Raw genomic sequence first — 25,299 nt, 5'->3', positions numbered from 1 at the left:
AAACAGTGGAGACCCGCAGGCCATTACGCCCGCTGCACGGGCGAGCGGACGCCATGTTTGCCTATCGTTCCAGCGCCATATAGCCCTGCTAGCGAAAGGGTTAATATCCTGTGGAGGTCTGGATTTGGAAGGATACTCAAAATCAAAGTGGAAAATAAATTTTCAGGCTGATCCAACTTCAGTGGAAATACCTCAAGACAAGGAAACAATGCTCAGTAGTGTGTGTGTGTGTGTGTGTGTGTGGCCTCCACGTGCCAGTAAGACCTCCCTACATACAATGCCTGGGCATGCTCCTTATGAGGCGGCGGATGTTCTTCTGAGGGATCTCCTCCCAGAAAATGGATTAAGGCATCAGTCAACTCCTGGACAGTCTGTGGTGGCTTTGGTGGATGGAACGAGACATGATGTCCTAGATGTGCTTAATTGGATTCAGGTCTGGGGAACGGGCAGGCCAGTCCATAGCATCAATACCTTCATCATGCAGTAAATGCTGACACACTGCAGCCACATGAGGCCTAGCATTGTCATGCATCAGAAAGAACCCAGGGACCACTGCACCTGCATATGGTCTCACAATAGGTCAGAGGATCTCATCCCAGTACCTAATGGCAGTAAGGGTACCTCTGGCTAGCACATGGTGGGCTGTGCGGCCCTTCAAAGAAATGCCTCCCCACACCATTACTGACCCCCTGCCAAACCGGTCATGCTGAAGGATGTTGCAGGCAGCAGAACGTACTCCACAGCATCTCCAGACTCTGTTGTGTCTGTCACATGTGCTCAGTGCGAACCTGCTCTCATCCGTAAAGAGCACAGGGCGCCAATGTCTAATCTGCCAATCTTGCTGTTCCCTGGCAAATGCCAATTGCCCTGTAAGCCCAACACCGACTTGTGGACGTCGGGTCCTCATGCCACCCTCATGGAGTCTGTTTCTGACAGTTTGAGCAAACACATGGATATTGGTGGCCTGCTGGAGGTCATTTTGCAGGGGTCTGGCACTGCTCCTCCTGTTCCTCCTTGCACAAAGGAGGGGGTAGCTGTACTGCTGCTGGGTTGTTGCCCTCCTACGGCCCCCTCCATGTCTCCTGGTATCTGCTCCATGCTCTGGAGCCTGTGCTGACAGACACAGCTAACATCGATGTGGGTTTTAGACACCATTTCATGCTACCTCTAGGGGTCAGAGCATTGACAAAATGCAAAAGTGACCAAAACAACAGCCGAAAAGGTTGAGAACAGAGAAATGGTCTGTGGTCACCACCTGCAGAACCACTCCTTTATAGGGGTTGTCTTGCTTGTTCAATTTGCACAACAGCAGGAGAAACTGATTCACAATCAGTGTTGCTTCATAACTGGACAGGTTGATTTCACAGACGTGTGATTGACTTAGAGTTACATTGTATCGTTTAAGTGTTCCCTTTAGGCCAAATGCACACGGTCCGTGGTAACCCAGCCTGGATTCCTGCCGAGAGCAGAAGCGCACGGCGTCATTGGTTGCTATGGCGCCGTGCGCTTCATGCCGCCGCTGCACTACAGTAATACACTCGTATAGATCATACCAGTGTATTACTGTAGTGCAGCGGCGGCATGAAGCGCACAGCGTCATAGCAACCAATGATGGCGTGCGCTTCTGCTCTCAGCAGGAATCCAGGCCGGGATGCCACGGACCGTTCATGGTCTTAGTCTTTTGAGCAGTGTATATACCTAGTCACGTTCAGGTGTGAAATCGTCAGGCGAGGTCTCTCTCTTGAAAGCTCAAAGCAGACATCGCTTTTCATCCATGTAAATTTTATTAGGCTGTAAAGAGGTCCGCTTACATGTGTGTTCAGGAGAGCAGAGAGCTTGTCTGATGGATTTCAACTGAACAGGACTGAGCAGCAAGCAATGTATGAGAATACAAGCAATACGCCGAAGACAAATGGAACAAAATGTTATCCTATACTAAAGTGCAAATATGCTTATAATGTTATATGTTACTTGAGACTATTACAGGCATATCTTGTTCTCACCCTAGTTGGTTCAAAAAAGGCAGCACTCCACTGGCAGTGAGGTAGTGAGTGACTGTTCCACTTCCAGGTGATAAGCTTGTCCTTATATATGGCTTCACCTTGAGCCCAGCTTCTACAGCCTTTTTAGCCAACAGGCCTGTAAAATTGAAAAGTCACTATTGTCAAAGTTGCATTAATACATAAATCAGCGTTGTTGTTTTTTTTACATTAATTGTGCATACACATTGAAACTTGGTCATTTTTTGCAGCCAGCTCCCTCTCCTTGCTCATTCTCAACAGGTAGTTCCATTGCCTGGCTCCAAACCTTCTCAGCTCACAAAAAACATGTTTCAAGCTTATTGTGAACAGCAGAATGAAGAGGATTTCTCATAATGACAACCACTATCAACAGCGCTTCAGACCAAAAAAATATATCAAGGAGCCATTGGCTCCTAACCTGAAAAATGTAGTCACCAAATTTAAAATACATATAATTACGGTAAAATCATAAAAAATAAATATATGTCTTACCTAGGGTTGTCACGATACCAACATTTTTATTAGACTTCGATACCATAAAAAAGTATTGCGACACTCGATACCATGCGAAAAAAATAAGCCACCAAAAAAAAGTGAGTGCATTCTGCATTTTATGGAACGTCTGGACCATAATAGAACAGTCCGATACTAATTTTTGTCAGGTCAAGGTGACTAAAAAAACAAGATTTTTGTATAACTTACCAGTAAAATCTCTTTCTCGCTCTTTCCTTGGGGGACACAGAAGACCTTGGGTATAGCTCATCTCCCTAGGAGGCGTGACACTAAGTGAAAACTGTTAAGCCCCTCCTCCACAGCTATACCCTCAGCCTGGAGAGAGAGACTGCCAGTTGCGTGTCCAAGTAGTGAAAAAAAGGCAAAGTCCAAAAGTGGAACCAACAAGCCAACTACCCAAAGGGTAAAACAACTCGGAAACCGTGCCAAGAAAAACAAAGAATGGGTGGGTGCTGTGTCCCCCAAGGAAAGAGCGAGAAAGAGATTTTACTGGTAAGTTATACAAAAATCTCGTTTTCTCGCCCAGTTTCCTTGGGGGACACAGAAGACCTTGGGACGTTCAATAGCAGTCCAAGAGGGGAGGGACCACAGCACCAAGGCGAAGCACCCGAAGGCATCAAAAAACCGCCGCCTGCCGACCAGGCGGCCCAAGGCAGCATACGCCGAAGCCCGAGTATGCACCCTGCAGAACTCGGTAAGGTGTGCAAGGAAGACCAGTGACCGCCTTGCACAAATGCATGGCCGAAGCCTAATGTCTCCGGCCCAGGAGGAACCGACAGCTCTGGTGAAATGAATGGCGACACCAAAAGCAGAACCCTGCCCTTGGTGCGGCAACCACAGCAAAAGCCACTCCGAGAAAGCGGAGGAAAGCCACCCTGGAGGCCATCCACCCTCTGCGCGGACCTCCTGGAAACACAAGAGACCAAACGTCGACAAGAGTCGGAGATCCCCAAGGAAAAACTGCAAGGCCCAAACAACGTCCAAAACGGTGAAGTGTCCGTTCCCGGGGGTGAGAAGGGGAGGACGACTGCCTTGATGAAAGGAAAGACGAACACCACCTTCAGAAGGAAGGAAGAGACAGAATGGAGAACAGCCCTGTCCTGGGGAAAGACAGAAGGCTCGGAACAAGAAGGGCCGCCACTCAGGCACCCGTCATAGACACGATGACTACAGAAACACAACCGTACAGGACAGAAGGAGTAGAGAGAACTGCTGTAACGGTTCCAAGGGAAAGATTGGAGCGCCAAGAGCCCAGTATGTAGTTCCCAGGGCGGTACCGGAGGGCAGTACAAAAGGAAACCAAGAGCCGCTCCACGGAAGAAGGTCCTGACAGGCCCAGAGGGGCGGGGAACGCTGAAAGAGGAAGGACAGCGCAGACACTGATACTTCAAGCAACAGAGTCCCAGTCCCAGGTCCAGGCCGGACTGGAGAAAGACAGAACCATGGAGAGAGAAAGGCAGAGTGGGGGAACGCCCAGCTTCCCACAGAACCCCAAGGAAAGCCCTAATTCCTACCACAGATCCTGGACGAAAACACGGCCAGGAGTGACACTAGCGAGCCCACAATAGTCGCCTGGGCAAGCGGGCGAAAACCCAATGAACAGGCGCAGACCAGTAACCCGGGCAGAACGGTCGTAGAACTGGTCCCGTCGGCCCCGAACAAAGGTGTTCCGTATCCACCGGAGTGGGGGAGCAGAAGGACAGACAGACAGGGACCAAAGGGTCCGTCCAGCAACCGCCAGATGCCAGTACAAGACAGGCTAAAGCCCAAGCCGATGTAGCCACCACAGGAAGACGGACTACAGTCCCGGTGTGGGGGATCTAAAGACAATCTTGACTAAATGGTAGTCCTCCCAAGTTACCGAGAAGGTAAGTCCATAGCAGAAACGTTGCCTAGAATGGAAAAAACGCAATCTGCACCCAGCGGGAGGACAGAACGCGGTAGACCCGGTAAATAGGCACACAGCAAGTACAGCCAGTTTGAACAAGGGGGACAGTACGAGGCCAAAAGGAACACCAGAACCATCAACATGAACAACCATGCTCTCCCCAGAGGGGAGGGCAGTGAAGGAACAGCCTCTGAAGCGTGGCCGGAACAGAAGCCACATTCGGAGTGATCCGTACCGAGTGGGAGCCAAACAGAGACGGCGAGAAAAGGCAGTCGAGAAAGAGGCCGGCATAACACCCTCCAAACGAAAGGAGGAGTGGGTAACAGAGAAGCCATAGGACAGCTCAAAGGCAGAACCCCGCTACACTGAGACGCCCGGTTCACCGCCTCGCAGAAGGCGAATACCCTGAAGAACCCAAGGTGGAGGTCCTCCGGACCTGGGTAAGCGAGCACCCAAGAGAAGTTGGATGACCTTCCCAAGAAGAGTGGCCGAACCTGGTAGCAGAGCAGACTGAACGCCGAGGGCGCCAACCGGAAAGAATCATACCACACCGCACTCGCAGAGGAGGAAATAGTAGTAGGTGAGGGGACTGTAGACCCGCCAGAGCCAACATAGAATGCGACGGGCGCTGCAGACAGCACTCTCGACCATGTAACCACCAGCGCAGGGAAACAATGCCACGGGAGGACGAATGGGTACGTATCTAGGAACCACGAACACTCCCCGGGCGGAAGGGCCAACGAAATGAATGAGCACCGCCCAGCTCGGTGCAGTAGCGAGCAGGTAGAGCCCGTTTACTTATATATATAAAAGGTATTCATTTGTTGTTCATTGGACAACACCTGAGGCTCACACAGGTGGACAGAATGATCTCTGTAGAGAATAATGCAAGTCTTGCTGCAACCACCGACTCCCAAGATAATAAATATGTCGCAGGAGGAAAGGAGGCATACGTACGAGTAGCCCCGTAAGCAGTGAGGCCAACCCACCTACGGAACGAGGAGGCATACGCGGCCCGAACAACGCACGAGAGCGTCCGCTCACTGCAAAAATATCACTCAGCGAAGAGGGCCAGCCACAGAGCGCCACAGAATCTACGGAAGTGCAAAGTGCAAACTGAAAAAGAGTTATGCACAAGACTAGTATTTTATGCGATGGAACGCAAACTGACCGCCCCGAAAGGGGGGAAATGTACCTGGCAAACTGTAGTCTGTAAGAGTGCAAAGGCCCGCCCCAAAAAGGGGGGTGATGCCCAAGGTCGTACCTACGTCAGAGAAGTAGGGCGTACCATACTTCGCCCAGAAGGGGGCCATGCACATAGCCACACAGTATCCAGCAGGAAGTCCACCTAGTGAAAGGGGGACATGCACAGGGCTATCCTAGCATTAAGTGAGTGTGCAACAATCCACCCAACACCGAAATTTCGTGAGAGTGTAACAACTCCGCTAATAAAGGGAAACATGTGCAAGTCCAACACAGCACATACAAGAACAGCCTTGAACCTCGTGAGCGTGCAAATTTCCGCCCAGGAATGAGGGGTGGTCACGCACAAGGCCAGCACCGTATACAAAGGGAGCGTAAACGTTCCACCCATGTTAGAGGGCCATGCTCAAGGCCAGCAACGTATCCGGTGAGAGTGTAGTATGCCGCCCAGAAAAAAGTGGGGGGGGGGGGGGGTCATGCACATGGCCAGCATCGCATCCAGGGAGAGTGCGAGCAGTCGGTGAGAATGTGTGTATGTCACCTGAAGGAGGCATGCCCATGGCCGGCAGCGAAACCAGTGAGAGTGCGTACACCGCCCACGGAAGAGTGGTCATGCATACGGCCGGCAGCGGATCCAGTGAGAGTGCAAGCACCCCGCCACGTATGGGGTTCATGCACATGGCCAACAACGTACCGGTTAGAGAACAACCACCGACCGAGGGAGTGTATGTATGCCGCCACAGGGAAGGAGGCATGCCCAAGGCCGGCAACGAATCCAATGAGAGCGCATCGTACCGCCTATGGAAAAGCGGTCATGCACATGGCTGGCAGTGAATCCAGTGAGAGTGCCGAATGCCGTCCACGGAAGGGAGCCATGCCTATGGGCGTCAGCGACGCACAAGTGTAGCGTTCCGCCTATGGAAGGGGGTCACGCACATGGTCAGCAGCGAATCCAGTGAGAGTGCAGCGTTCCACCTATGGAAGGGGGTCGTGCACATGGCCAGCACCGTATCCGGTGAGTGCAGTATTCCGCTTAAGAATGATGGGGGTCATGCACATCATCGGCAACGAAACCAGTGAGAGGCAGCGTCCCACTTGTGGAAGGGGGCCGTGCACATGGCCAGCACCGTATCCGGAGAAACTGCCGTAGTCTGCCAATGAAGAGGGGTTCATGCACAAGGCCAACCCGCAGCCAGGGAGAGTGCAGTATCCCGCCGAGGAGGGGGGTCCTGCACATGGCAGGCGTCATAACTGGAGAGGGTGACGAATCCTGCCTACAGAAAGGGCCGCATGCACTTGACCAGCGCCGTATCGCGGAAGAGGGCAAGAAAAACGCCTAGAAGGGGAAAATGACCCTGGCAGCGCCGCAGCCGGGGAGCGCGACATGCCGCCTATGGAAGGGGGGCATGTATACAGGCAGCACTACTGAGATCAGGCTGCAGCGTCCTGCGCAGCCCACAAGGTATATATAATAGATAAATAAATAATATATATATATATTTTTTTTTTTTTTTTTTTTTTTTATTATTATAACAGCCTCACTGAGGCAGAAAGGTGAGCCACCTATAGGGGCACAGAATCCCTGAGAAGCAGGGAAAAAAAGGGGGGGGCAGCCACACAGGCCCATCCGAAGCCGGCCTGTACCCAAAGGGTTAACAGGGATCCGGCCTGGGGGGCGGCGCTGCGATCCCCTGGGGGCGGGGGAACCTCCAGGCGCGAAGAATTCGCGCCTGGAGAAGTTCCAGCCCCCTCCAACAGAGGCCGGAATTTTGCGGCCTAGCAGGCCGTGAAGCCGGGGCCTAAATTTGTAGCGGCGCCCGGCTGACCGGGGCCGCACAGTATTCAAATACCGGCCGGGCCTACGGAGCGGCGCCTGCACATACCGGCCGCGGATGCCCACCCCGCGGGCCGGAAGAGCCGGGGACCCTGATTTCGCTGCGCCCGGCCGACCGGAATGTTCCGACGGTCGGCCGGGGGCTTGAAGCATAGCGCTCATTTGCAGGCCGCGGGTGCCCACCCCGCTGCCCGGAAGCGAGGACCCTGCGCCCGGCAGCCATTTCACTGCACCATATGGCCGGCAGCCACAACCACCTTGCCCTTGGACCGGTGCCCATGAGGGTAGAGGAGGGTCAGGGGCAGCAAGGCGCGGGCCCCCTGGCCCTGAAGCAGTGGCCGGTAAGAGAGGGAGACCTGAGACCGGGTGCCAGTGAGGGTGGGAAGCCTGCATAACCCCTCCGTCAGGGGCAGCTAGGTGCGGACCTCTGCAGCTCCCTAGGCATCCTTCTTGCAGAGAGAAGGTGCTAATGTCCTATGGAGACCAGGAGAGAGGGAGCAGAATGTCGCCCTGCGGCAGCCCAGGGGCCAGCCTAGTCTAGCAGGGACAGAAGGGTCCAGAGGCCCAGTATGGGGGTCAGGCACGCAGGAGACCGGGGTGGGGTGAGGGGTGAGGGGGGGGACGTAGGGCTGGAGAAGCCAATCTCTCACCATAGCCGTCTTCACCCTCGGTCTGTTCCAGCAGGGTCGCCCCTTCAGCTACTGGCACCGTAGTGGCAGGACGCTGGAAGAGGGACTTGGCGTGCGGGCGACCCTTACGCTGGCGGGATGCAGGGGAGCTAGGCTGCCCTGGTCCACCTTGTCTTCTGTGGGGGAGGCAGCAGTGCGGATGCCGGCACTGGCGCAGCTCAACCCCGGGAGAAACAGAGAGGTCTAGTGCGTCTCTGTTGTCCCTGATGATCTGAAGAAAAAGAAAAGAAAAAAAGTAAAAAGCAAAACTAAAACTAAACAGGAGAAAACAGCCCTGCAGTAGCAGGGAGTGTCTTGCCTCCTTGGACACTAAGCAAAAACTGGCAGTCTCTCTCTCCAGGCTGAGGGTATAGCTGTGGAGGAGGGGCTTAACAGTTTTCACTTAGTGTCACGCCTCCTAGGGAGATGAGCTATACCCAAGGTCTTCTGTGTCCCCCAAGGAAACTGGGCGAGAAATGGCAATTTTTTTTCTTTTACTGTGTTCACCACATAGGAGATATTTTAAAATATTTTAATAGTTCGCACTTTTTCAGGCATGGCGATATGTAATATGTTATTTTTTTTATTGTTTATATATTTTATATGTAAAATTGGGAAAGGGGGCGATTTTAACTTTTAGACCCCTTGCATACGAGCGTTCCTCCCGCAGCGAGTCTGCAACGAAGCTCCCGGCCTGACCTCCAAGCGCTACCAGGGGTCACATAGCATTGTATTGATTTATGATTCTATGTAACCCTTACAGTTCTAGAATGTATTGGATAACACTGACATAATGCTGCCAGTGTTATCCAATACATTCCAGAACCGTAAGGCCTCTTTCACACGGGCGTCAGTTTTTTTGCCCGGATAAGAGCCGGGTGCGTTGCGGGAAAATGCGCAATTTTTTTGCAAAACATTGTCATGCGTTGCACTCGCGTGAGAGAAAAACGCGCCAGTTTGGTACCCAAACCCAAACTTCTTCACAGAAGTTCGGGCTTGATGTTCTGAAGATTGTATTATTTTCCCTTATAACATGGTTATAAGGGAAAATAATAGCATTCTGAATACAGAATGCATAGTAAAACAGCGCTAGAGGGGTTAAAAAAAAAAAAAAAAAAAAAAAAAAAAAAAATTAACTCACCTTAGTCCACTTGATCGCGAAGCCGGCATCTCCTTGTGTCTCCTCTGCGCTGAACAGGACCTGGGGTGAGCTGCTGCATTAAATACCGGTTAAGGACCTTTGATGACGTCACTCCGGTCATCACATGGTACGTCACATGATCTTTTACCATGGTGATTCACCATGGTAAAAGACCATGTGATGACCGGAGTGACGTCATCAAAGGTCCTTAAAACCGGTATTTAATGCAGCAGCTCACCCCAGGTCCTGTTCAGCGCAGAGGAGACACAAGGAGATGCCAGCTTCGCGATCAAGTGGACTAAGGTGAGTTAAAAAAAATTTAATATTTTTTTAACCCCTCTAGCGCTGTTTTACTATGCATTCTGTATTCAGAATGCTATTATTTTCCCTTATAACCATGTTATAAAGGGAAAATAATAATGATCGGGTCTCCATCATGATAGTCTCCTAGCAACCGTGCGTGAAAATTGCACCGCATCCGTACTTGCTTGCGGATGCTATGCGATTTTCACGCTTCACACTCACTTCTATGGGGCCTGCATCGCGTGAAAATCGGACAATATAGAGCATGCTGCGATTTTCACTCAACGCACAAGTGATGCGTGAAAATCACCGCTCATGTGCACAGCCCCATAGAAATGAATGGGTCAGGATTCAGTGTGGGTGCAATACGTTCACCGCACGCATCGCACCCGCACGGAAAACTCGCCCGTGTGAAAGGAGCCTAAGGGTTACATAGCATCATAAATCAATATAATGCTATGTGAATCCAGTCAGTGCTAGGAGGTCAGGCCGGGAGCTGCGGGAGGAACGCTCGTCTGCAAGGGGCCTTAGTATTTTTTTTAACTTTACATACTAACTATTAGCCCCCTTAGGGGCTAGAACCTGGGATCTATTCATCCCTTGTCCTATTTACCCTAATAGAGATCTATTAGGGTTAATAGGACTTTACACTGTCCCTGCTGCCCTGTCCATAGTACCCACAGCAGCAGGGATCTTACCATGGCAACCAGGGCTTCAGTAGCGTCCTGCCATGGTAGCTGATCGGAGCCCCAGGATTACACTGCTGGGGCTCCGATCAGAAGCTGTCACTGCCACCAATGAGGAGGAGGGGACCCTGTGGCCACTGCCACCAATGAGGAGGAGGGGAGAGGGGACCCTGTGGCCACTGCCACCAATGATTATAATAGTTATAATACTGGGGTTGTGGGGCCACCAATGAATATAGTTTATGCCTGAATACAAAAGCAGGCTGCACTGTGGGTGCCAGCCATATCCCATACCTGGCACCCAGCCTCTATGACTGCGCGCTGCGATCCACCGCAAATAACCCCTCAGGGTTCAATTTGCTGTCATAGAGGCTGGGTGCCGGGTATGGGATATGGCCGGCACTCCCAGCTCAGCCTGCATTTGTATTCAGGCATAAACGATATTTATTGGTGGTGCAGTGGCAACAGCCCCTCCTCCTCCCTGCTATCAGTCCATTGGTGGCAGACTGCCTCCTTCTCCCCTGTGCTGTTGAGGAGAACATGGCGCGCGCTGACAGCAGCGCGTCCCATGTCAGTTCAACTCGTGTGTGAAAGAGGCAGAGCAGCAGAGGGCCTAGGCGCAAATGGCGACAAGACTATAAAGTCTTGTCGCCATTTTGCAATTCTAAATCGCCATCTGGAGCCCTGATCAATATGCTCTATTACAGCATATGCACACCATAGCAGGTCCTCCTTTGAATGGCCACCGTACTACAGTCTGGCTAAGAGTAGTTTCCCCTGGCAAACAATGGACTTTCCTGGGGGATACTGTGGTCAGACTTAGAGACCATGGCTCTCTCATGCCAGGGGTAGACCATAGGGAGACAAACTTAATTCAATTTCTCTCGTCATAGGCATCTCAGCAGCAAAAATAGGTACAAGGGGCAGTAGTAGAAGAGACTGAGTGCCAATCAGAGAAAGGAGAATCCACCTACACAGAAACATTTCAAAAGAAACAGTTTCCATATGAGTAAAGGCTAGAATCTCCTGACATGTGCAGTGAACATAGGTGCCCAACATATTAAAGTGTATACCATACAGTACATAGCATAGGTCATCATTAAGGTGCGCTATAAATGGAGCACTAAATGATAAATATATATGTGAGATAATCATGCCTCCGCTGTTTTTCATTCTGCTGCATCTTCCTGAAACAGTTGTGCAGAAATCCTGCGGAGAGCACAGCGCTAATCTCCTGCCATAGCGGGGGAAGCTCCTGCTCTAGCCAGTTGCCTCACAGGACAAAGGAAGGGGAACACATTAATCTCCCGAGACACCTACAGAAGATTTCTTTATGTATTTATCAGTATTAATAGTATTATGAGCCAAATGGGTTCAAAGGAAAGCAGGAGATTAATGGACAGAGTGCTGAAATACTTTTTGAGCATTCTCTCCATATACTGTTCTTTTAAAGAAATGCACACCCCTAGATCTAAGTTTCTTTCTGCGATGCATCTCTATTGAAAGTCAACATTTTTTTTTTTTTTTTTTTACCTGTATTGAAAAGCAAAGTATGAGTCCATACCACCCACAGGTATTGCCAAAATGATGCTCTTTGCATATGTGTGTATGTTAAACACAAACCAAAATAGTGATGTGATCCCTGTCAGATGATATTACCTGCCGTTAGCATGACAGAAGGGTTACAGTTGTTGGTACAGCTGATCACAGCAGCAATAAGCACACAGCCATGTGACAACATGTATTGCGATCGTCCATATGTAACAGGAACCTCCACTTTCTGCCGGTCAGCTGGAATTTGAAATCCTCTAAGGCCCACCTGACATGATAGAAAGGAACAGTTTCAATCTACCCAAAAAATAAAATCTATTTTAGTCACATTTTGTTTTCAAATGATTTAGAAAGTCTAAAATAGTCCTTATGGCGGCAAGAGTGATCATCGCAAGAGAATGGGGCTCTAAAAGAGCGCCCCATATTATTGAGTGGAAAAACCTATTGGTAAAGATCGAGAGGTTTGAGGAATATGCAATAAGAGGCATGATTAGTCGCTGATAGGTAGCGTCGCCGGCAGGCCGGCCGTGGGGGGGGGGAGGAGGAGGATTGTTTATGGTGCTTACCGAGACAACCATCATGGGGAGGGGGGGTGGCTGATCTAAGATGGGGGAGAATTTGAATAGACAATGAGAGGTCTGAGTATAAGCAATATGGAGCTTAGAGGGGAGTTCCCCAAAATAGAATAGACTATTTACATTGGTACTGTTTCTGTTTATAGTGATTCATAGTTTATTGTGATGACTGTTTTTGTAGAATGTATATTGATGAACTCAGATTTTGTATTGTCAAATTGAATTTTAATTTTGCATTATTAAAGGAATAAAAAATACATTATAAACCCCCCCCCCTAAAATAGTTAAAGGGAGTCATCAGCATTTCACGTTTGTAACCCTTCCCATAGCTTTTTAGCATGCTTACAGTTAATTAAAACATTACCTTTAGCATCAATCCTGGACTTATAAAACCGTCAAAAACCATCTTTGTAACATATGCAAATGAGGGCTCGCAATTGCCCAGGGGCAGCGTTACCCTCGTAGGTGCCCTGCTAGCTCAGCCTTTTCTTCGCTTCCCCCCCCCCCCCCCCGCCCATCCTTTCCCTCTGACCGCCTATCTACTAACTTGTTGTTTCGCCGAGATCCCGCGCCTGCGCACTCGGTCCATCGGCCGGCGCATGCGCACTGCGATGTCCATTCCTTGTACGGCATCACTAATTAATGCACATGCGCCTGCTAATATTCATATTGCTTCCTTTACTGGCTGGATTCAGTTTTCCATCACATTATACACTGCTGATTTCCATAGTTACGACCATCCTGCAATCCAGCAGCAGTGGCTGTGCTCCCATGCTATAGGAAAAAGGGCCAGCCTCTCTGGTGGCTGGGACCGAGGGAGTCCATATAGCCTGGTGCTTTTTCCTACAGTGCGCAAGCTTACCCACTTCTGCTGGATTGCAAGGTGGTCATAACCATGGAAACTAGCAGCATATAATGTGATGGAAAATGTAATCCAGCCAGCAAAAAATGCTGATTATACAAAGATGTCATCCATGTGCTGTCCACATCCATTCTGCAAATTATACACACGCCCTATTCTTGTCCGTTTTGCAGACAAGAGTAGGCATTTCTAGAACAGGGCACATGGAAAGTGTGGGATGCACACGGCTAAAAGGAGAGAATACGGCCTAAAGGAGAGAATTGTCTGTAACATCTTTATTTATATCTACTCCACCACATACCACAGTCAGCGAACCCACCGATTTCAGTGGGACCAGCCAACTACCTCACGTGTATGGGGGTGTGCTGACTCTTCCTTGACCAATGATGTTGTGGGAATAGATCTGGCTTAACCAATTTCTAACATGTTTCACGGGAGATAAGCTACCAGTAGAGGTGTCCGGCAGAATCTTTATTCCCCACTCCCCATTGAAAACACATGCATACTTGGTTAAACCATGTATGGGGAAGTAAGGAAGAACAGCTGTTAAAGGCGTATGGCGAAATTTATTTTATTTTAATTTTATTTTTTTAAACACACCTTGTCACTTAAACATGCTTCAAAATCCTTCTTCATATCAGTCACAGATACTCGGTCCTGGGGTCTCTTGGGGCCACTCACATATGGAGTAATTGTGTTTAAATTGATTTCCAATATCTAAAAAAAAAAAAAAAAAAAAAAAAAAAATAATTTAAGTAAAAAAGGTAAAAAACAGCAACAGCATTTAGGAGTGTGGCGAGGTATCATGATTTGCTTTAATATAGGTTAGTCATCAAATTATGTACTGATTTTATGAAGGAATATAAGGCATGGGTGGACAAATCACTGTAGCAATTACTGTAGAAAAGTATAATTTTGGGGGACTAACCTGTAAAATCTTTTTCTTATTACGTTCACGGGGGCTATAGAAGACTGTGGGTATAGCTCACACCACTAGGAGGCAACACTAAGCAAAACAGAAAATGTTAGCTCCTCCTACCAGCTATACCCCTCCTGCAGACACTGAGCTAATCAGTTTGTACAAAAGCAGTAGGATCAGTAAGGAGAAGCCAATACTATATAAACCAAAAACCCATGAAAAACACTCTATATGGTTCGGAACCATGAACAGTGGGACCCAGCCAAATAAACAACAAAACAGCTTATTAGTACAAAATATTAGATTTTTGTGGACTCATCTGTAAAATCTCTTTCTCGCTTAGTTCATTGGGGGACAAAGGACCGTCGGTATTGCTGCTTGCTGCCACTAGGAGGCGACACTAGGCTGAAAAGAGATAACTCCTCCCCTGCCGGCTATACGCTATCTCCAGGCTGGAGGGGGTATCAGTTTGTGCCCAAGCAATAGGAGTAGGAGAAAAAACTATTCGGTAAACAACCAATAACTGACAAATGCCAGTCGGACAGAACCAGAACTGAGGACCATACTGGGCCACCAACCGCCATAATTTGCGGCAAACAGAACCACTGGGTGGGAGCTGTCCCCCCCCCAATGAACTAACTGAGAAAGATTTTACAGGCGAGTTCACAAAAATCTCCTTTTCTCGCTCGTATCATTGGGTGACACAGAACCATGGGACATCCTAAAGCAGTCCACGGGGAGGGAAACAAATCACACGCCCATGGAGAAAAACGCCCTCGCCCACTGCCGCCTGCAAGACCTTGCTGCCCGTAGCAGCATCCACCGATGCCTAGCAAGGCACCCGGTAAAGCTTGGTGAACGTGTGCCCGGAAGACCAAGACACTGCTTTCTACAACTGGAAAGCTAATGCATGGAGTAGATGAACCTGAGAAGTGCCGACCGCTGGTCGGGTGGGCCACAACTCTGCTGGGCGGTTCCCTGCCCTAGGAGCGAAATGCCCGAGCAACTGACAAACAGATCTACCTGGAAAACATCCCTTTGGAGGCCGTCAGCTTTGACAAGGACCTCCAGGAAAAAAAAACAGGTAAAAGTCTGTACGGCGGAAAGCGCTAGTTATGGTCCAGCAAACCTTAGAGGTCAAATCACATGGCTGATGGAGAGCCCGCTCTCTATAATTCGAGGGAGAAAGAAGAGAAACCCATGTCTGAGATGACTTGGAAAGCGGCAACTACCTTCTGCAAAGAAAGAAGTTACTGGGCGTAGTACTGCCTGATGCTAATAACCAAAGAAAAATGTACGTACAAGAAGGCGCTATCAACTCCGAAAGCCGCCGGGTGGAAGCTCCCGCCACCTGGAATGCTGCCTTCCCAGAAATAAAAAGGAGAAAAAGACGTCCCAGAGGCAGGACCTGTTCCTCACTGAAACGCCCCCAAACGATCTACAGGTCGTTTGGACGAAGCCGGCTCCTGGCTGCAACTGTGAAAGCAGAATCAAAATCCAGGTCTGCTGGAATGAAAGTTGCGGTCTTGAAGGCCGCAAAGCTGGGACATAAAGTTCGGCGCACGGCCAACCGGGAAGTACTGCCGGTCGGCTGAAAACAGAGGGACTTAGATCGGTGTGCGGGATGTGCCCGCTTGCGTCCACCGGCTGTGTGTGCCACCCCGTGGGCCGCAAGAAATAGCTCGGGCCGTAATTTCCGGCGCCCGGCCGACTGTTCAGCAGCCCAGGGAGCGAAGGGCCCGGAGCCGCGCTCTCAGGCCCCCTGGGTGCCCACCCCGCAGGCAGGATAAAGTGAGGCCCCCCCGGAATGATAGGCATGCACCCGGTCAGATAGCGGTCGCGGGAGCCCACCCCGCAGGCCGGGAAGAATGGGCGCAGGCTGCAGGACCTAAGGATCTAGATAGGGGAACCCAGGCCCCCAGACATGGACAGAGGCCCAAAACATACATTGGGGGCTGAGGTAACGTGGGGCCCTCCATTTTAGCATGAGGTGACCAAGGGGGAAGAAGGGGGGAGCTGAGAATACTTACCCAATCCGGACTACTCACCCCATCTTCATCCTCTTCACCACGTCTCAGAGTACCAGCAGGGTCACCTCTTCAGCAGTTGGCACCCGAAGTGGCGGGAGACTGGAATGGTGGAGGCTCTCGCAGGATCTAGGTGACCCTTTGGCTGGCGGGAAGCAGGGGAGCTGGGCTGCCCTGGTCCACTTTTGCTTCTTGGGAAGGGCGAGCGGTGAGGGAATCAGACACCGGTCTAGCTCCCGGGGTAGACAGAGGGGCAAGCGCCTCTGTTTCCCCTACCTAAAAGGGAAGAGATCAAACAAAAAATAAAATAAAAATAAGAAAGGGAAGCCGCCGTGAAAAAGCAGGGAGGTCTGCCTCCTACGACACTAAGGTAAAAACGGATATGCTCTCTCCAGGCTGGAGGGGATATAGCCGGCAGGGGAGGAGTTATCACTTTTCAGCCTAGTGTCTCCTACTAATAACATGCAAGCAGCTATACCCACGGTCCTGTGTCACCCAATGATGCGAGCAAAAAATCCTATTTTCTCACACGTGTCATTGGGGGATACACAGAAGACCATGGGATGCTCCAAAGCATTCCAAGGAGTGGGGACGCAAAAGACTATAGTGTAACTGGTAAAAGATGATTACAGAATTCAGCAACCAGGTCACATATACGGATACCTAGGGGGACATCCCATAAAAAAGGACAGACAACGGTCTTACCCACTACTAGTTTGGCTCGGGACCAGTTATGAAAAGAACGAGAATGAAACTGGAGGAAGAAGGCTGAGAGACCAGGAAGTCTTGGGGGGAAACAAACAGAACTCGGGGTACACCTTAGGCTAAATGAGAGACAAACAGGTACTTGTCTAATGGAAGAGACCTAACACAGGCTACCAAGCAGACAAAGGATCGCAGTTGAAACGCGACACTATGGAACCGTGTAGGCCACTCAAGTACAGCATCATTGTGAACGCCAAAGGTGCAAAATGTCATGATGTTTTGCATGTAACGACAGCGTAATAAATCCACCTGGCATACGAAAAGTAAAGGGTGACCAACAGAAGCCTAACAATAGCTTTGAACAATGTTAAGAACTGTTGGAATAGGCACAGAGCTCCCTGCCAAAAAGGGAATGGTAATAATACGTACACATTATATGGACTAATATATAGTCCATATAATAGACATAATATATGGCTGTATTATGCACACATACTATACCAGTTAAAGGAGCGAAAACTCAGTGCTGAAAGAGGAAGAGAACAGTGCCCAGAAAGAAGGAGAACAGGGGAGGCAGGAGAGGAGAATTTTCGGACTCGGCTAAGAGTTAGAGCCTAGTCCAGAAGCCAAGCCAGGAATCGGAGTAGTGCCAAGGCCCGCAGGACCCACTCAGTGCTCTGCTGGAGAACGTGGAATCGATGGAACACAGGCCCCAGGAAGAGAACTAGGATCAAAGGAGGTTTGGGCTGAGTGCATCTGAGTAGGCTTTCGGCCACAATCCGGCTAGAAGTACTGGGAGACAGCGAGCTGGGGAAAGGATAAACTTGGGAGACAGGAGCTGCAGAAGATCTGTCTCCTGAGGCTAGGTTCACACAAATTATTTTGGGGGAGAATAAATACCTCACGTGGACTCCGCTTTAGGTTTTTTCAATGTGTTTTTTAAAGTGATTTTGGTTGCATTGTCGACAAAGATTTTTATTCCTGGCCATTTTCATGGAACATGGAATTCTGAATGTGGAATCTGCAATCAAGAATTGACAGGACACCTTTTTTCTCTGCAACATGGTTTTTAAAACATGTGATAAAACCGCGCCGTATGAATTAACATGCAGATTCCTCATTGAAGGCAAAGAGGAAGTTCTGTATGCATATTTGGTGCGGAATCTGTCCCAAAATACTCTGTGTGAACCTAGCCTGAGGGCAACTAGGCCAAAAGCCAGGGGCTGAAGTACTCGGCTGCCCTTGAGGCCACTCGACCATTAGAGGGCCCTGAAGATCGGCTGCAAACGTGTATTGTCGCAGGAGAGGAGGGCTGCGTAGACCTGGCATGGACTCTCATGGACAGCCAGAGAAAATGGCCAACCGGGAAGTACTGCCGGTCGGCTGAAAACAGAGGGACTTAGATCGGTGTGCGGGATGTGCCCGCTTGTGTCTACCGACTGCGGGTGCCACCCCGTGGGCCGCAAGAAATAGCTTGGGCCGTAATTTTCAGCGCCCGGCCGACTGTTCAGCAGCCCAGGGAGCGAAGGGCCCGGAGCCGCGCTCTCAGGCGCCCTTGGTTGCATACTGGCCATGGGTGCCCACCCCGCGGGCAGGATAAAGTGAGGCCCCCGGAATGATAGGCATGCGCCCGGGAAAGGAGGAAGTTCTGTATGCATATTTGGTGCGGAATCCGTCCCAAAATACTCTGTGTGAACCTAGCCTGACGGCAACTAGGCCAAAAGCCAGGGGCTGAAGTACTCGGCTTCCCTTGAGGCCACTCAACCATTAGAGGGCCCTGAAGATCAGCTGCAAACATGTGTTGTCGCAGGAGAGGAGGGCTGCATAGAGCTGGTATGGACTCTCCCGGACAGCCAGAGAAAATGGCTGGCTGGAAGGAATAGACTGGACAGAAGGACACATGGACAAGAAGTTTTTTTTTCCAACCTTCCCCAGTGGAGTCCTTTCCAGGAGGGTAAAAAAAAAAACTAACAGTGTCTGAGAGAGGGGGATGGGGGAAATAAGGCAGAACCTTCTGTGTTTTTGCCCTGGATCCAGCTGGGTGATGCAATCATTGGCATATAATAGCAGATTTATAATCTAGCATTCCTGCTCGTCTTTTAAGTAGCAGGAAAGAACTGCAGGCTTGGTGACTCATTGGCCTCACTCTGTGAATGGGGGGGGGGGGGGGGGGTAGGTAACAGAAGGTGAAAAAGATGAAGAAAAAAATAAGTAGAAATATCAATCACCAGACCTGTAAGCAGCATGTCTCCCACCTGCAGACACCAAGATAAAACGGATTAGCTCAGTGTCTGCAGGAGGGGTGTAGTTGGTAGGAGGAGCTAACTTTTTTTTTTTTTTGCTTAGTGTTGCCTCCTACTGGTGGTAGTCATGTGCATGGTCTCCTGTGTCCTGCAGCATATTAAGCGGACAGAACTGCTTTAAAGCAATAACAAAACAAAAAAATATCAGTACTACTATGCATTCCTATTCCCCAAGTATTATTACCTTGGAATACTTTGGGATTCTTGTACCATTTTCTTCTCTGAGCAACTTTACAGCTTTCAAATAAGCTTCAAATATTCTTAGCCTGTGAGGATCGAGACCTATCATGGAGAAGAAAAGACAAGAAGGAAGACATCAGAATAAATGACATCATGTAAAAGCATGCCACTTGGCCACTCTACCCCACGTCCCAAGCTCCAGTCATTAGAGGTAAAGATGGCAAAGTAACACTTCCTCATTTTGCAGGTTACATATACAGAAGTTATAAACTATGACTTAAGACTATGCTACAAATTTTTGCCCACAAAAGGGTATCTTCACCTAAGAGTTACCCTTTTCCAATGCAGGATTATAAAAATCCTTCCAAGTTAAAGGGGTGGCATAGTAGCAAATTTAAATAGCGGCCTGAAAGTTTGCCCACAGGGAAAAAAAAAGGACACCACTCTCACCAAGTGCTATAACAGTGGGACGATCAAGTATATTTTTTTTTTCTCCCCTGGCACACCTTCCCCCAAAGGTTTTAGGTTGCCATTAGGCCAGAAAACTCCTGTTAATATGTTTGGATAATTTGGCAGCAACAACGTTCCTTATCGGCAAAATGACCACCAGATCTTCATTGCACGACCTTTCAAACCACAGATCATAGTCAATAGTTTCAACACACACAGACACCTATCATCATTCAGACCAGCTTCAGTATCGTATCTGGTTACAGTTGAACCTGTCTTTGCCCCCTGTTTGATCGATGTTGGAAAAATAAAACTTACGTATTGGGGTGGGCTTACAAGCTTCACCATACATACAAATAGACAAATTCTGACTAGGTCCGGTCATACACAGAGAGCTGCTGGCCAACAGCTCTCTCCTCACCCCCGTTAGGTTCTGGCAAACATGCATGTGCCCTGAGTGGACTTTCCAACGACATCTGCCGTTGGAAGAGAGTCAGGAGGCCCCACTGTACACATTTACAGGAATGCTAATATTTCATACTGGAAGGTCAGTAAATCGCTGGGTGTAAATGTAGTCACTCGCTGGTCTTTATTAACCACCTCCCCACCGCCTAAGGCTACTTTCACACTTGCGTTAGGAGCGGATCCGTCTGGTGTCTGCACAGACGGATCCGCTCCTATAATGCAAACGCTTGTATCCGTTCAGAACGGATCCGTTTGCATAACTGTTTATTTCAGATCTGATTTTTCACTTCGGAAAACTCAGATCCGACAGTATATTCTAAACACAGAAGCGTTCCCATGGTGATGGGGACGCTTCATGTTAGAATATACTGAGAACTGTGTACACGACTGCCCCCTGCTGCCTGGCAGATGCTGCCAGGCAGCAGGGGGCAGACCCCCCCCCCCCTCCTGTATTTAACTTATTGGTGGCCAGTGCGGCCCCCCCTCCCTCCCCAGTATTAAATATGACCAGTGCGGCGGCCTCCCCCTCCCTCCCTCCCCAGTATTAAATATGACCAGTGCGGCCCCCTCCCTCTATATTTATTGGTGGCCGGGCCAGTGTGGATTCCAAGTATTGTGAGCAGTGCGGCCTCCCCTCTCCCCCCCTAATTAAAATCACCCCCCCCCCCCATCATTGGTGGCAGCGGAGAGTACCGATCGGAGTCCCAGTTTAAATCGCTGGGGCTCCGATCGGTTACCATGGCAACCAAGACGCTATTGCAGTCTTGGCTGCCATGGTTACTTGGCAATAAATACAAGCATTATACTTACCTGAAGAGCTGCGATGTCTGACCGGCCGGGAGCTCCTCCTACTGGTAAGTGAAAGGTCTGTGCGGCGCATTGCTAAAGACCTGTCACTTACCAGTAGGAGGAGCGCCCGGCCGGTCAGACATCGCAGCTCTTCAGGTAAGTATAATGCTTGTATTTATTGCCAAGTAACCATGGCAGCCAAGACTGCAATAGCGTCTTGGTTGCCATGGTAACCGATCGGAGCCCCAGCGATTTAAACTGGGACTCCGATCGATACTCTCCGCTGCCACCAATGATGGGGGGGGGGGGGGTGATTTTAATTAGGGGGGGAGAGGGGAGGCCGCACTGCTCACAATACTTGGAATCCGCACTGGCCCGGCCACCAATAAATATAGAGGGAGGGGGCCGCACTGGTAATATTTAATACTGGGGAGGGAGGGGGAGGCCGCCGCACTGGTAATATTTAATACTGGGGAGGGAGGGGGAGGCCGCACTGGTCATATTTAATACTGGGGAGGGAGGGGGAGGCCGCCGCACTGGTAATATTTAATACTGGGGAGGGAGGGGGAGGCCGCACTGGTCATATTTAATACTGGGGAGGGAGGGAGGGGGAGGCCGCCGCACTGGTAATATTTAATACTGGGGAGTGAGGGGGGCCCACACTGGCCACCAATAAGTTAATTACAGGAGGAGGGGGGAGCTCTGCCCCCTGCTGCCTGGCAGCATCTGCCAGGCAGCAGGGGGCAGTCATGTACACAGTTCTCAGTATATTCTAACATGAAGCGTCCCCATCACCATGGGAACGCCTCTGTGTTAGAATATACTGTCGGATCTGAGGTTTACGATGTAACTCAAATCCGATGGTATATTCTAACATAGAGGCGTTCCCATGGTGATGGGGACGCTTCAAGTTAAAATATACCATCGGATCGGAGAAAACTCCGATCTGATGGGGACTCCTGACTTTGCATTGAAAGTCAATGGGGGACGGATCCGTTTGAAATTGCACCATATTGTGTCAACGTCAAACGGATCCGTCCCCATTGACTTGCATTGTAAGTCTGGACGGATCCGTTTGGCTCCGCACGGCCAGGCGGACACGAAAACGCTGCAAGCAGCGTTCAGGTGTCCGCCTGCTGAGCGGAGCGGAGGCCAAACGGTGCCAAACTGATGCATTCTGAGCGGATCCGCATCCACTCAGAATGCATTGGGGCTGTACGGATCCGTTCGGGGCCGCTTGTGAGAGCCTTCAAACGGAACTCACAAGCGGAGCCCCGAACGCTAGTGTGAAAGTAGCCTAACGCAGATATGCGTCCGGGAGGTGGTTGCTTTACTCCTCCTGGACGCATATACGCGTCATCTCGCGAGACGCGAGATTTCCTGTGAACACGCGCACACAGGCGCGCGCGCTCACAGGAACGGAGGGTAAGCGAGTGGATCACCCCCCCCCCCCCGTCATTGATCACCCCCCCCCCGTCATTGATCACCCCCCCCCGTCATTGATCACCCCCCCCTGTAAGGCCCCATTCAGACATTTTTTTGGCCCAAGTTAGCGGAAATTTTTTGTTTGTTTTTGTTTTTTCTTACTAAGTCTCATATTCCACTAACTTGTGTCAAAAAATAAAATCTCACATGGACGCACCATACCCCTCACGGAATCCAAATGCGTAAACATTTTTAGACATTTATATTCCAGACTTCTTCTCACGCTTTAGGGCCCCTAAAAAGCCAGGGCAGTATAAATACCCCACATGTGACCCCATTTCGGAAAGAAGACACCCCAAGGTATTCCGTGAGGGGCATATTGAGTACATGAAAGATTGAAATTTTTGTCCTAAGTTAGCGGAAAGTGAGACTTTGTGAGAAAAAAAACAAAAAAAAAAAAATCAATATCCGCTAACTTATGCAAAAAAAAAAAAATTTCTAGGAACTCGCCAGGCCCCTCATTGAATACCTTGGGGTGTCTTCTTTCCAAAGTGGGGTCACATGTGGGGTATTTATACTGCCCTGGCTTTTTAGGGGCCCGAAAGTGTGAGAAGAAGTCTGGGATCCAAATGTCTAAAAATGCCCTCCTAAAAGGAATTTGGGCCCCTTTGCGCATCTAGGCTGCAATTTAGGGGCCCAAATGTGTGAGAAGAACTTTGCAATCGAAATGTGTAAAAAATGACCGGTGAAATCCGAAAGGTGCACTTTGGAATATGTGCCCCTTTGCCCACCTTGGCTGCAAAAAAGTGTCACACATGTGGTATCGCTGTACTCAGGAGAAGTTGGGGAATGTGTTTTGGGGTGTCATTTTACATATACCCATGCTGGGTGAGAGAAATATCTTGGCAAAAGACAACTTTTCCAATTTTTTTATACAAAGTTGGCATTTGACCAAGATATTTTTCTCACCCAGCATGGGTATATGTAAAATGACACCCCAAAACACATTCCCCAACTTCTCCTGAGTACGGCGATACCAGATGTGTGACACTTTTTTGCAGCCAAGGTGGGCAAAGGGGCACATATTCCAAAGTGCACCTTTCGGATTTCACCGGTCATTTTTTACACATTTTGATTGCAAAGTTCTTCTCACACATTTGGGCCCCTAAATTGCCAGGGCAGTATAACTACCCCGCAAGTGACCCCATTTTGGAAAGAAGACACCCCAAGGTATTCCGTGAGGGGCATGGCGAGTTCCTAGAATTTTTTATTTTTTGTCGCAAGTTAGTGGAATATGAGACTTTGTAAGAAAAAAATAAAAATAAAAAATCATCATCATTTTCCGCTAACTTGTGACAAAAAATAAAAAGTTCTATGAACTCACTATGCCCATCAGCGAATACCTTAGGGTGTCTTCTTTCCGAAATGGGGTCATTTGTGGGGTTTTTCTACTGTCTGGGCATTGTAGAACCTCAGGAATCATGACAGGTGCTCAGAAAGTCAGAGCTGCTTCAAAAAGCGGAAATTCACATTTTTGTACCATAGTTTGTAAACGCTATAACTTTTACCCAAACCATTTTTTTTTTTTTTCCCAAAATTTTTTTTTTATCAAAGACATGTAGAACTATAAAGTTAGCGAAAAATTTATATATGGATGTCGTTTTTTTTTGCAAAATTTTACAGCTGAAAGTGAAAAATGTCACAAATCGTTACATTTCGATTAATAACAAAAAAAGTAAAAATGTCAGCAGCAATAAAATACCACCCAATGAAAGCTCTATTAGTGAGAAGAAAAGGAGGTAAAATTCATTTGGGTGGTAAGTTGCATGACCGAGCGATAAACGGTGAAAGTAGTGTAGTGCCGAAGTGTAAAAAGTGCTCTGGTCATGAAGGGGGTTTCAGCTAGCGGGGCTGAAGTGGTTAAACAAAACTGTCTAGCTCCACGCATTTTCACTTTTATATTTATTTTCATTAACACCATATTATGGCCACATGTACAGAAGCTTACACTTCCTCCATGATTAGGAGCTACATTCAAAGACAGAAGTACAATCACCGATATGCATTCACCAAATTTATTACTGTTCGAACCATAACGGGACTGAACATACCTCCACAGACTTTGGCAATGGCTGAAGGTGTGAATAAATGTAAAGCAGAGGTAAGGCTACTTTCACACCTGCGTTAGGTGCGGATCCGTCTGGTATCTGCACAGACGGATACACACCTATAAATGCAAACGATGGCATCTGTTCAGTACGAATCCATCTGCATACACTTAGTCAAAAGTGTAAGTCAAACGGATCCGCCCTGACTTTACATTGAAAGTCAATGGGGGATGGATCCGTTTATTGCACCAATATTGTGTCAATGTAGACGGATTATTCCCCATTGACTTACATTGTAAGTCAGGACGGATCCGTATGGCTCCGCACCGCCAGGCGGACATCAAAATGCTGCAAGCAGCGTTTTGGTGTCAGTCTCCAGAGCTGAATGGAGGCAGAAGGGAGCCAAACTGACGCATTCTGAATGGATCCGCATTCATTTAGAATGCATTGGGGCTAAACGGATCCGTTTGGGGCCGAATGTGAGAGCTTTGAAACGGATCTCACAGGCGGACCCTGAAACGGCAGTGTGAAAGTAGCCTAAGACATTTGTCTTGTAAAACAACATACAGCGTCACTGGTATTAAAGCAGAACATAGATCCAGGGATTTGTCGGATTGACAGCGGGGATCAGAAAGGAATTGTTGTCACTTTATTGCAAATTGGGTTTCTGTCGTTAAAACAAT

At 49.1% G+C, this 25,299-nt stretch overlaps 1 protein-coding gene across 1 annotated transcript in view; it reads right to left on the bottom strand.

Annotated features, from left to right (window-relative positions):
• The window catches only part of IREB2 (iron responsive element binding protein 2), a 92,407-nt gene that overhangs the window by 27,353 nt on the left and 39,755 nt on the right, over nucleotides 1–25,299 (bottom strand). The window contains exons 11-14 of the mRNA XM_044279876.1: nucleotides 19,384–19,481; nucleotides 13,846–13,962; nucleotides 11,917–12,076; nucleotides 2,004–2,139 (exon numbers count right to left, since the gene is read on the bottom strand). Of these exons, the coding sequence (XP_044135811.1) occupies nucleotides 2,004–2,139; nucleotides 11,917–12,076; nucleotides 13,846–13,962; nucleotides 19,384–19,481 (511 nt within the window). The remainder of the gene's footprint in view (nucleotides 1–2,003; nucleotides 2,140–11,916; nucleotides 12,077–13,845; nucleotides 13,963–19,383; nucleotides 19,482–25,299) is intronic.

This window comes from Bufo gargarizans, chromosome 2 (genome assembly GCF_014858855.1).
Source record: "Bufo gargarizans isolate SCDJY-AF-19 chromosome 2, ASM1485885v1, whole genome shotgun sequence".
Lineage (NCBI taxonomy): Eukaryota > Metazoa > Chordata > Amphibia > Anura > Bufonidae > Bufo > Bufo gargarizans.
Note: the sequence above shows the minus strand (reverse complement) of the source record. Positions and strands in the feature narration are given on the sequence as shown.